Genomic DNA, 13,426 nt, shown 5'->3' on the forward strand with positions numbered 1-13,426 from the left:
TGGGTTTGAGTTTGAGTTTACCTGGTTTGTCAACATTCTTAAGCTGGCCCAGTGTATTGGCTCCCTTGTAATGCATTGTACTTCCTCCGCTGAGTGATACAGAGTAGTCCATCATTGAGCATGTGATTACACACTCAATATCAGGTTAGAAGATACAACAAGAAATGACAGAAGTGATGAACCCCTTAGCTTTTTCTCAGCATATTGAGCAAGTTACAGGGCAATTGAATCTTGCTCTATCCTTCCATAATCACTTTAAAAACACCTTGGTTACAAACATATTTAATGTTCAACCCAAAAACATTTTATGGAGCCTTATGATGACCATAGCTCGGGATGAAGTATCAGATTATATCATAATGATGCCTGTCAATCAATCTCGAAAAGAGCAGGCAAATGTTACATTTTCAAATAGATGTGCACGATGTGGATGTTTGTGTGTGTTTGCCAAATGTTCAGACATTTTAACAGGATTACTGAGTAGTAGCAGGCTGGTAAAAGTGTAGGGTATCACACACGCACTCTATTCCCTCTTGTTGGATGTGACCTAGACTAACCCTAACCCATTTTTTCTCCCCAAATCTCCATCTGTCAAAACTGCAGTTCCCTCTGGTTGTCCCCCTGTCCCTTGGAGAATGCTGCTGATGGGCAGACCAGGAAGTGAAATCAGCAGTGTGACTATTGTCATTTGAACTTTATACGGAATAACCTGTTGTGGACCATGCATGTATTTTTGGAAGCTAGCTATTGATTTGTTTCTTACAGTAAGACGTTTAATCAATAATAGCTAATATGCACGAGTCAATATGAATGGCGCGTCTTTGTAGCGGAGAAATAGAATGCGCATAGCATGGGTCTGGAGTAGTTACCAGTATCTTGGACATGCCTTTCAATGAATCGGCTAGCTAGCTACCGTAGCTGGCTAGGCTACGTTAGCTAGGCTGTGCTTTAAAATTAGAATGGCTAACGTTACTTTGGCACAACAACAAAAAACATGTGTAAATAGACGTTGGGGTGTTAGCATTGAAACCTAGCGCTAGCTAGCTACTCATTGTTTCAGTGCTAGCTTAGCTTTCCGGCTAATTGTGCATGCTAGCCAGCTAACAATGCGTGTTTTTTCCCTCTATCTAGCTAACTAACCATGGTGGTGGAGCAGAGAAGCTGGGTGCTGACTGGCGCCACTGTCGCCTTTGTCGCAGCGCTTTACCTGCCCTGCACGCAGAAGGCTGTCCCCGGTGGAGACTCAGGTAAAGCTTTTGAGCTTGTCAGGCAGCCAATCGTGTATGGTTTATGACGAGTGAGTGGTGTTGACGTGTCATCTACCGGTGATCTGACTAATCATACAGGTGCTGTATGTAGCATTGCCCTTGTTAAGGATACAACTTAATCACAGTTATATCACGGTTTCTGAGTAAATAACTTTTGCATACACCTTTTCATTGTGCATGCAGAAGTAGCTAATGTCAGTTCCATACTCTTTACATTCAAAATGTTCTCTACTTACCCATATATAACTTGTTACTCAGTTACATCCAAAAACGTTCATATTATATTCAGTGCACACTTTTCTGGTGGTGACATTCCAGTGCATTGAATCTTCTCATTATATGAGGTGCCTGGATACATCTCTGTTCAGTGGCAGTGGTGTTGAATTGGCCATCAAGTCCTTTGTTTTAGTTTGTACTGTACTGTCCATGGTGCTGAATGTTTGTTTTCATGCGTCCTGCGAACATACAGTAAACATTATGCACTTCTATAGGCCTATTTGATAACATTTGCAAATATTCTTCTATTTGTTTAGTATATCTTGTGCTCACTCAGTCTGTTATAGATTGTCTCTTTAACCATCATAAACAAACAGTACAATTGTATGTAGTTTTATAGGCCTACTTAACAAAATGTGAACTGTTTCCACAATTTGTGGTCAGAACATTGTTTTTTTTCCTCTTGTGCTTCCTCTGTCTCTTCCTATCAGAGGAGATTATTTTGGCATGAAGTGAAGATTGGCGGTGCATATTTATTTAATGATAAAGTACATTTTACATTCAAATTATGACAATGAAGCGACAATGAACTGCGTTTTAAAGTAGTTTAGTAATGTATTCAGCAGGTAGTGGTGTGTCTCTGCTTGCCTGCAGACTGAGACAGGGAATTACTCCAGCGTCAGGATTACTGATTCATAGATAATCATGGATGGGGGACTGTGACATTCACATCTACCACAATACTTTTGTCAGGCTTTAGTGTCAAAAGTCTCCTCTCCTCCACCATTTGCATTGTTATTAACATAATGTGGGTTTATTTCCTAAAGAGAAACTGCATTTCCTTCAAAAACCTCTCAATAAGAACAAGATCCAAATGTTTCTCTTTAAGAAAAACGGTTTTGTGTTGCCTAGTAGTTTACTAGAAGTTTAACATTCACTTTTGATGTACAGTTGTTACTAAAATAAGAAATGCCTCATTATATGCCTTGTTATTGCAGAGAGCAATGGTTATTTAGTGCAGGTAATCTATAGTTTATATGTTGTTGCAGGGATAATTGCAGCTACTCTTGACCCATGGTAACAAATTTCCATACTAAATCCTCTTTTTATTATCATTTTTGACAACATTCATTTAAAGCATTTCATGAAGTAATGGCCTGTGTAAGTAGGCTACAAACTGTGCTTAGAAATATCATACCGGTAGGTACACTACATGACAAAAAATATGTGGACACCTGCTCGTCAAACATCTTTCCTGCTGTACCAGCCTCCACTCTTCTGTGAAGGCTTTCCACTAGATGTTGGAACATTGCTGCGGGGACTTGCTTCAATTCAGCCACAAGAGCATTAGTGATGTCAAGGACTGATGTTGGGCATTAGGCCTGGCTCACAGTCAGCGTTACAATTCATCCCAAAGGTGTTCGATGGGGTTGAGGTCAGGGCTCTGTGCAGGCCAGTCAAGATCTTCGACACCGATCTCAACAAGCCATTTCTGTATGGACCTCTCTTTGTGCATAGGGGCATTGTCATGCTGAAACAGGAAAGGGCCTTCCCCAAACTGTTGCCACAAAGTTGAAAGCACAGAATCGTCTAGAATGTCATTGTATGCTGGAACTAAGGGGCCTAGCCCGAACCATGAAAAATAACCCCAGACCATTATTCCTCCTCCACCAAACTTTACAGTCGACACTATGCATTGGGGCAGGTAGCGTTCTCCTGGCATCCTGCAAACCCAGATTCGTTCGTCGGACTGCCAGATGGTGAAGAGTGATTTATCACTCCAGAGAACGCTATTCCACTGCTCAAGAGTCCAATGGTGGCGAGCTTTACACCACACTGGGCATGCCGATTTTAGGTTTGTGTGCAGCTGCTCGGCCATGGAAACCCCCGATGAACAGTTATTGTGCTGACGTTGCTTCCAGAGGCAGTTTAGAACTCTATAGTGAGTGTTGCAACTGAGGACAGATGCTTCAGCACTCGGCGGTCTCATTCTGTGAGCTTGTGTGGCCTACCACTTCGCGGCTGAGCTGTTGTTGGTGCTCCTAGACATTTCCACTTCACAATAACAGCACTTACAGTTGACCGGGCAGCTCTAGCAGGGCAGAAATTTGACGAACTAACTTGATGGAAAGGTGCCACGTTGAAAGTCACAGAGCTCTTCAGTAAGGCCATTCTACTGCCAATGTTGTCTATGGAGGCTGTGTGCTCGATTTTATACACCTGTCAGCAACGGGTGTGGCTGAAAAAGTCAAAGCCACTGATTTGAAGGGGTGTCCACATACTATTGTGTATATATAGTGTAGGTTCAGCTACACTGAAAGTGGATTTGGGGGCATGAATGCTTTGCTCAGTAGGTTTGTGTTGTTCTGGCATACATTCTGCAAAGGGGAAATACATTGAAACTGCATTTTGCAAGATGGAACCATTTGAAAAGCCTGGTCCAGATATGGGGGAGTAGGGGAGAGTACAGGAGAAAAGTCCTGAGTAGCCCTGCTGGTTGTGATGCTGCCGAGCGGCCTGGGCCTTTGAAAAAACATCCAGCCCCTTCTCCACAGCGTTTAGGGACGGTGCAGGATGCCCGCTCCGATAGTGCCAGCTGAACACCCTTTCCCAATTCTCCAGGTCTCCGTTTCCATGTTCTAATCTCTTTAGGTGTGATGCGCCCCAGAAGGCTTGAGCACACCCTGCGGGAACGCTGTTGTCTAGGAATGTGGTGTGTGGAAGTGACAGGGATTATGGGAAGGCTGGTGTGGGTGCCTGTGCTCTGCTATAACAAAGACTCTTGGCGTCCACGCTGCTACCCTGTCAACTCATATATTTTCTCATTTTAGTAATGGGACCGCAGCACTGCTGCATCTCTGTGCCTCTGCCACTCTGATGTTGTGGACCTATATTATTTAGAATTTTATGTTGGTGTGTAAAAGTGTACAATATGGAATATGTAGTGTGAAATGGAAGATGAGACAGAGTGATGAAAAATGATGACAGGTAGTTCTCATGCCAGGTGAAATGGACCAATGGAAACATTTGAGCTGTGCAATTGAAGAGCTTTCGGGTTTCATGGCCTATTAAACTGATAAGAGTGAGGGCGCTTCATGAGCCAGAAACTCAAACATGATAATGCACTGTATCACAGAGGTTAAATGCAGAAAATAGAGGCAGGCGGCCAACTGTTTGAAATTATACTGCAATGTTCTGCAATTTTGGTATTGCATCAAAACCCCAGTTCTTGCAATTCTACAGTAATTTTGTATGTTTATGTGTGTTACTGATATTTATAAAAAATCATATTTCTCAACTGAAAAAATGTATTTTAATTCAGTCAATATAGAATAACCATTTCCAACTATATAGCCAACTTTTATTGCAAATTGACCACATTTAACACCATCAGTACAATTATATAGACATATTTGCAAAGACTCTTATACACAAATGTATCAGTCAAGTTATATTTCATACAAAACCTTGATGCAAAAATTCCTTTATCTGTTTTTATGTAGAAAAATAATGTCATTGAATTGTACCTCAGAGAAAACAATATCTGATGTATCTATATTCGGCCAGCAGAGGGTGCTGTGTAGGGCACACGCATTTATCAATTACATTTCATCTGAACAAAATTTCAATTTTCATGAGTGGGAGATGCAAACATTGGGTGAAGAATCTGTGTAATTGGAAACGCTTTGGATAGATTCTGGCACAAATGGGTTTGTGCCCAAAATGATCTGATGCATCCTGAAATAGCATTTAGGGGGATGAATGCAGTTTATGCTGCACCCCACACAGAGGTAGAGACAGTCATAAACCTTGCAACCAGCTCCTGTGTCCTTAAGCTTACCTCATCATGCTCTCATTGTCACCAACACTGCCTCTGTCTCTGTGTCCTCTCTGGACCAAAGGAGAGGCTGGGAGTCTGGGAACAGAGAGAAAGGGATGGAAAGAAGAAAGAGAAGGGACCTGGTGCATGAGGAGGTTTGGAACAGGAGTGATACTCTCAGAGCAGCCTACGTGTGTGCCTGTGTGGCGAAGCATTGGGGAGGAAGTGTTATGGTGTGTTTGTGTGTGTGTGGCGGAGATGGGAGTAGTTTTGCTGTGTGTGTGTGTGTGTGTGTAGGGGGAGGGGGGAGTCAAGGGAGAATCGAGAGATGAAGAGAATGAGCGTGCCGCTTAGGAAATGTCACACTGTGAAGATTTGCAGGTTTTGATCCAGGCAAATTAATGCAAACCCCCAGTGCAAGTATTTGATTTGGGAAAACTTTGGAGCAGACTTGTCTCTTAATAATAATTATTGGGTTTACATTAATTTCCTCCCCTATTGTCTTCCACAGGAGAGCTGATCACCGCTGCTTGTGAGCTGGGGGTAAGCGTTAGCCGTATTGTTTAATCAATTCACTCATTAACTCCTTTAAGCATTACGGAAGTTTAATTAAGCATGGGCAGAAAGCAGATTAATTTACTTTCAGTCCACAGGTTTTTCCCTTCTTTTCTATATACTTATTTGACTAAGTTGGAAGTAGAGAATGCTATAATTTGCAACCCGTTTTTCAAATCCAATTAAAGTCAATGGTAAGGCGATGGCTTTCATAGGCTCTGCCTTATGTACGGTATAAGGCTCATTATATCTTTTTTTTGTGTGTGTGTGTAAGCTGGGAAGAATGAACTAAATCGGGTTAACAGTTATAATAAGTTTTATTATTTAATAAAGTTTATTACGCTGCTGTGATCCTTTTAGGGAGGCTGTGTCGGTGTCACTATGCCAGTAATCCTGCCGTTAGTGCCGCAGTCCGTGTGGCCTGCGTGTCAGGCCTCCCCAGTGTTCGGAGGTCCTCCCTGGGCCCGGGGACGCCGGCCCTCCCCTCTGATCCCCAGAGCTCTGGAGCTCTCTCTCCCCACAGCTCCCAGTGGTCTTGGTGTCCCTCCGCTGTCCTTTAGCTCTTTAACTATGAGCCGGACCATCTGGATTTGCCCCCACATCCCGTCTTTCCTACCTCCACCTCATGTTCACCTGTGTGGTGCTGCCTGCCCGTCTGACCCAACCATCTGTTTATCAAACTGGGATTTTTCACTGTCTCCCTTCACCCCTTCTTTCTCTCTCTATCTCTCTCTTGGGCTCCTCCCATTTCACTGTGCCTTTTTACCGCCCACATTTCTTCTCCTTCTGTCTTTCCATTTGACCTCCCTTTGACCTCCGTAGCTTTAAAAGCTCCTCCAGTCTGTCCCCACTCTCCTCAGACCTAGCTGAGGCTGGTTGTTGTGGACATACCCAGGGATCCAGTGAGCCTCCGCCGGGTCCGTGATGATTGGTGGTGGAATCACTCTCTCACCTCTCAGTGGCGGCTTCATTTGAAGGGCTGCCCCTGCTCCCCGGCTGACCCTGCTCCCCGGCTGACCCAGCCTTATCAGTGCCAGGGAATGAGTCTGTGTGTAATGACTGAGCCCTTATCGGCCTGGAGGAGACTTAATGGCTAATTGCAGTGATTGCTGGGATCCCCCGGGTGAGAGTGGCTGCGGCTCTGAGGTGATTTGGGGGGCTGGTGTGCACCACGTGCTGCAGCACGGACCCCAGGGAGTTGCCTTGTCCTTGGGAAGTGATGAAGGGAGGAAGAGGAGGAGGAGTGGTTTGTGTAGAGAGACGAAAGAGGGTTGGGAGGTCCTCTCATAGCAGAGTCAATCAGTCAGCGGTCAGGTCACAGTAACAGTATGGCTGTCTAGGCCTGCCACTCCATCCCTTCACCTCCACCACCACTCCCCCTGGGGCACTCAGGTACAGCACTGGTGGAAGTGGGGCTAATTAAAATAACAGGCCTTCATTACCCTGCTACCACCTCTCCCTTTCATCCTGCCTCAGCCCTGTGCCCCCACTCTGTATAGTTCCACCACACTTATTTAAACATTTCTCACTCCTCAAACTTTTTAGCCTGATATCCAGGGCCAGGAGTATTTCCTGAACGGGCCAGGAAAAACTTGTACCTATACACTGATGTCCTCAGGATAGTGGGCTCCCTCCTGTCGCTCTCCTCATCATCCCTCCCCCGGTTACTGTCCTCTCTCTCTCTCTCTCGCTCTCTCTCTCTCTCTCTCTCTCTCTCTCTCTCTCTCTCTCTCTCTCTCTCTCTCTCTCTCTCTCTCTCTCTCTCTCTCTCTCTGTTGGTGCAGGTGGCTCACCCCCCGGGATACCCAGTCTTCACCCTCCTAGCCTGGCTGGCTCTGTCCCTGCTGCCCTATCTCTCCCTCTCCATGTCTCCGGCCCACAGTGTCAACCTGCTGAGCAGCTTGCTGGGGGCTGGGGCCAGCGGGGCCCTCTGCTTCACTGTCTGCAGGTAAGACTACAGCACATCGCTAGGGCCAGGCGTCTCTCCTGGTCAGGTCACCTAGTCAGGAAACACTCCAGGTCCTTCTTATCTAATTATAATCAACATGGTTAGTGTCTGCTGCATCCAATAGGGCTGTAATTCTGCTATTCTGCATGTTTGTCAATGATATAGATCAGTGGTTCCCAAACTTTTTATAGTCCCGTACCCCTTCACACATTCAACCTCCAGCTGCGTACCCCCTCTAGCACCAGGGTCAGCTCACTCTCAAATGTAGTTTTTTTGCCATCATTGAAAGCCTGCCACACACACACTATACGATACATTTATTAAACATAATAATTTGTTTTTGTCACAACCCGACTCGTGGGACCAGGGCACAGGTAATAATCTAATAATAATCAATAATTTTGCTCTTTACTTAGCCATCTTACATATAAAACCTTATTTGTTCTTCAAAAATTGTGATAACTCACCACAGGTTAATGAGAAGGGTGTGCTTGAAAGGATGCACATAACTCTGCAATGTTGGGTTGTATTGGAGAATCTCAGTCTTTTTCCACACAGTCTGTGCCTGTATTTACTTTTCATGCTAATGAGGGCTGAGAATCCACTCTCACATAGGTACGTGGCAGCAAAGGGCATCAGTGTCTTAACAGTGCGATTTGCCAAGGCAGGATACTCTGAGCGCAGCCCTATCCAGAAATCTGGCAGTGGCTTCTGATTTAAATTAAATTTTTACAGAACCGCTTGTTGCAATTTCAATGAGGCTCTCTTGTTCAGATATCTGTAAGTGGACTGGAGGCAGGGCATGAAAGGGATAACGAATCCAGTTGTTAGTGTCATCTGTTTCGGGAAAGTACCTGCGTAATTGCGCACCCAACTCACTCAGGTGCTTCGCTATTTCACATTTGACATTGTCCGTAAGCTTGAGTTCATTTGCACACAAAAAATCATACAATGATGGAAAGACCTGTGTGTTGTCCTTGTTAATGCAGACAGAGAAGAGCTCCAACTTCTTAATCATAGCCTGAATTTTGTCCCGCACATTGAAAGTAGTTGTGGAGAGTCCCTGTAATCCTAGATTCAGATCATTCATGCGAGAAAAAACATCACCCAGATAGGCCAATCATGTGAGAAACTCGTCATCATGCAAGCGGTCAGACAAGTGAAAATGATGGTCAGTAAAGAAAACTTTACGCTCGTCTCTCAATACAAAAAAAGTGTCAATACTTTTCCCTTTGATAACCAGCGCACTTCTGTATGTTGTAAAAGCGTTACATGGTTGCTGCCCATATCATTGCATAATGCAGAAAATACACGAGAGTTCAGGGGCCTTGCTTTAACAAAGTTAACCATTTTCACTGTAGTGTCCAAAACGTCCTTCAAGCTGTCATTCCCTTGGCGGCAAGAGCCTCTCGGTAGATGCTGCAGTGTACCTGAGTGGTGTCGGGAGCAACTGGTTGCATGTACGTTACCACTCCACTATGTCTCCCTGTCATGGCTTTTGCGCCATCAGTACAGATACCAACACATCTTGACCACCAAAGTCCATTTGATGTCACAAAGCTGTCCAGTACTTTAAAAATATCCTCTCCTGTTGTCCTAATTTCCAGTGGTTTGCAGAAGAGGATGTCTTCTTTAATTGACCCCCCATAAACGTAACGGACATATACCAGGAACCGTGCCAGGCCCGCCACATCTGTTGACTCCAGCTGTAACGCATAGAATTCACTGGCTTGTATGCGAAACAGTAATTGCTTCAAAACATCTCCTGCCGTGTCACTGATCCGTCGTGAAACAGTGTTGTTTAATGAAGGCATTGTCTGTATAGTTTTTTGGGCCTTTTCCCCCAGCATTGTCCCAGCCATATCCGCGGCAGTAGGAAGAATTAAGTCCTCCACAATAGTATGGGACTTGCCTGTCCTAGCCACTCGGTAGCTCACCATATAAGACACTTCTAGCCCCTTCTTATTAATGGTATCTGTTGCTTTTGTACATGTCTTACTACTCGAAAGTCGTCTTAATTCTCACTCAAAAAACTCCCGTGGCTTATTTTTCAAATCGTCATGTTTTGTTTCTAAATGTCTGCACAATAGTGAAGGTTTCATCGAGTTGTGAGATAGTACTTTTGCACATATAACACACTGTGGCTGAGGAAAGGCACTACTCCCAATATAATTGAACCCCAAATCAATGTAGTTGTCATCATATTTGCGCCTCTTCGATGGTCCAACGTCCCTGTCTGTTGTTCGGTGCTTTCCCGGGTAAGGGGGCAGTAGCTCTTCGGCTGCATCAGATTCACAACTATCAATGTCCATGCTAGCTGGGCTAACAACAAATGTAGAATTACTGATGCTAGCATTGGATGTGCTCGTGGAAGCAGAACAACTTGTGTCGTCGACAGGTGCAGGTGTAGTACTGCGGGTAGTAGCAGTACTACAAAGTGGAATTTCCACGAGAGAGTAACGGTTAATGTGATTGGATGTTAATTATTTGACTAGGCTACCTGTATTTGACATTGTGTTGTTATTTCGCTGAACACTAGATGGTTTAGTTTTATTTCTGGCAGTGAAACGAGGCTACTCAGGCGAGAAAAAACCTCACCCAAAGGTATAGCCCCGTTGGAAAATATAAATGGACTGTTTGAAAATGTGATTAAAAAATATATATATATAATTTTTTTTATAAAAAAAAAAAGTAAATCACATTTTTATTTGGCGTACCCTCGACGGCATTGCCCGTACCCCTATTTGGGAATACCTGATATAGATAATAACTAAATGGATAATTACTAAATGAGCCAACAAATGGGTTTTTAGCACAAAATGTAAACTCTCTTCGTAGCACAGTTCTGTAATCCCTGGACATTTTCCAACTGACGTTTGCATCTTGCTGCTTGGTGAAAGGACTGGTGATATTTTTGGGTCGTTTCTGACTGGCAGTGGTGTTCCTGATCCCCCTGTTCTGTATTCAGAGCAGAGTCCCACCACACTCCTCCCCCACAAACACACCCAGCCTGTTTACCCATCGCCTACCCGTTGTGTGTGTGTGTGTGTGTGTGTGTGTGTGTGTGTGTGTGTGTGTGTGTGTGTGTGTGTGTGTGTGTGTGTGTGTGTGTGTGTGTGTGTGTGTGTGTGTGTGTGACACCTCCCATCACCCAGCGTGCTCCCAATCCTGACATGGCACGATTTCTAATCTCCCCCTTCTGCACTCCTGGGTCTAAAAGGGACAGGATCTCCCCTCCCTCCCTCCCTCCCTCCAATCAGGACCTCAGAATGTTAGCCACTGTGTCTCTGTACATTCCCATGCCACCCTGCCTACGGCCCTCCTCCTGCAGCTCTGCCTGCCTGCCTGCCTGCTGACCCCACCATGTAAGGAGTCTTTTCCCCCCTCTCTCCCTTTGTGTGCTTTTATCTCACACTGTCGCCTGGCCTATCTTACATCGACTGTTTGCTGATTTTGGTAGTTTCCTACATGTGTGCTCTATGCACCATTGGTGGCAGCTTAATTTCAGACTTTTCCCCCATAGTTTTACATTTACCTGGCCCATTTATGCATGCAGTGCTATTTTGAGTATGTATTGTGCACCGTGTTAGATTTACCATTCCAACAAATTAATTGTGGCGTATGTTAAAAACTGTGCCATTTGTAGCACAGATACAGAACCAGCAAGCTGATTTGGGCCAGAGAAAGCAGGTGATACAGGGCTGGTAAAGGGAGTGTCACTGCTCCCATGTGGGCTGCAGTGGGCTGGGTCCATTTCCTGTGTGCTTGGCCGGTGGTGTCTGGGTGGCAGGTGGGCTGAAGGGGGTCAGGGTACAGGGTCAGCCCTGCTGGAGCAGGACAGGGGCTGGGGAGGAAGTGCTCTCTCCATGTGGACTGGCCCTCAGCCCGGACTGACTGACTTCAGCCTCACTCTCAGCCCCTGTCCTGCCTCTCCTCCTCTCTTCAGAGGTGACTCATAACCTGAAACCGGCTGGCCTCCCAAGAGAGGACAGAGGAGAGGAAAATCCTTATTATTTCTTTCCACTCTCACTCACTCCAAAAATCCCAGTATGTTAGTGGCTAGCCAGAGCTTAGTGAAATGGTGCAATTGATCGTTTATGAAACAAATTCCAAAACGCAGTTGAGTCCATATCGGAGACAGAGACCGAGAGAATGAGATCCACAGAGCAACAAACCACAGAGGGAACCGTTAGAGAGCAGTTGTTCCCTCTGTGGATTGTTGCTCTGTGGATCTCATTCTCTCCGTCTCTGTCTCCGATATGGACTCAACTGCGTTTTGGAATATGTTTCATAAACGATCAATCGCACCATTTCACTAAGCTCTGGCTAGCCACTAACATACTGAGATTTTGGAGACAGCATCTATGCATGCTGTCTGAAGATATTTGGACCACAACACATGGAAAGTGCTGCCCTGTTTGTAATCTCTAAGGATTTAGATCAAATTTTGGATTATAATTAAACTAAGTGAAAAGTCATTATGAGGACCCCCCTAATGGGCTGATGGGCACTGAGGACTTCAGCCAGAGCACCCAGTCATACCCTCTAAGCTTTTAAGTATGAATGTATAATTTACGCTTTTCAATTTGAAAAATAAGCATAAAGGTTTTAGTCATTATCTGTCTGGAGCATGATTTGGGTTGAGGCTGTGGCTGGAGTTCAGCTGGCAGACTTGGTATGGTACTGATAGGGCTGGAGGGGGCAAGGGGGGTAGATGGTTTCCGGAATGGTCGCTGGGGGCATTGGGTGCTTCGCCCGTGCCCGGTAGGGTGGCAGAGATGACATGCCATGCCACTGTGGGGGTCCCTCCGGCCAGACCTGGCCCTCAGACTAAATGCCAAGACTGACCAGTCTGCACTCCCTCCCTGCTCAGCCCTCTCAGGAACATTTTAGCTAATCTCACTGGGCTGAACTATAGTAATACCTATTCTATGTCTGTGATTGACATTTCCCCTGGTTTGTATCCAATCTCCATATAACTTTTGTTTGTACCACAGCAGTATTTTGAGAGTGGTTATGCAAGTGGTTGCACTAGAGGAATAGTCACAGTTTCAAATGCATAGGGACTTACTGCATTGAAGTTATTACATGTTATCCACTTTTATTTTTTTATGGACTTGAAGGCAGTTCCTCCAAAACAGTAAATTGCAAGACCTTGAAATTTGTCTGTAATATTCCCAACATAGCGAGCCTTTGATGTATCAATTTAAATTAGTCGGACAGATTGCTGTTTTTTAATGTGGTGGAATGTAAATTGATAGACTTGGAAGCCATTTCTCCCTAAACTGCAAGTTGCGTAAGTGTAAAATGTAGCACTTAGCTTCCCTTTGATTTGTCAATTACAGCACACTTGGCTTAATCACATGGTTTGATGGCCAAATTGCCTGTCTCCTATGTTATCACACCAGGACTAAACAAGCCTTTAAGGATGGTGGCCATAATCATAATAATTAGTAAATCAAATGTTATTCATCACATGCTTCGTAAACAACAGGTGGAGACTAACAGTGAAATGCTGACTTACGGGCCCTTCCCACAATGCAGAGAGAAAAATAGAAAAACAATAACACAATGAATAAATAAATACACAATGAGTAACGATAACTTGGCTATATACAC

At 44.7% G+C, this 13,426-nt stretch overlaps 1 protein-coding gene across 3 annotated transcripts in view; it reads left to right on the top strand.

The window, feature by feature from the left end:
• Window positions 1-603: 603 nt before the first annotated feature.
• tmem260 (transmembrane protein 260) overlaps window positions 604-13,426 on the top strand; it is a 32,353-nt gene continuing 19,530 nt past the window's right edge. Inside the window, exons 1-4 of one of the 3 annotated variants that reach the window (XM_029730151.1) lie at window positions 604-764; window positions 1,132-1,247; window positions 5,816-5,847; window positions 7,644-7,807. In XM_029730151.1, the coding sequence (XP_029586011.1) occupies window positions 1,142-1,247; window positions 5,816-5,847; window positions 7,644-7,807 (302 nt within the window). In that variant the 5' untranslated portion in view covers window positions 604-764; window positions 1,132-1,141. Of the gene's footprint in view, window positions 765-1,131; window positions 1,248-5,815; window positions 5,848-6,219; window positions 7,808-13,426 lie in introns of those variants that run through there. The other 2 variants (XM_029730152.1, XM_029730153.1) reach the window with 2 other exon arrangements.

This window comes from Salmo trutta, chromosome 33 (assembly GCF_901001165.1).
Source record: "Salmo trutta chromosome 33, fSalTru1.1, whole genome shotgun sequence".
In the NCBI taxonomy this organism is placed as follows: domain Eukaryota; kingdom Metazoa; phylum Chordata; class Actinopteri; order Salmoniformes; family Salmonidae; genus Salmo; species Salmo trutta.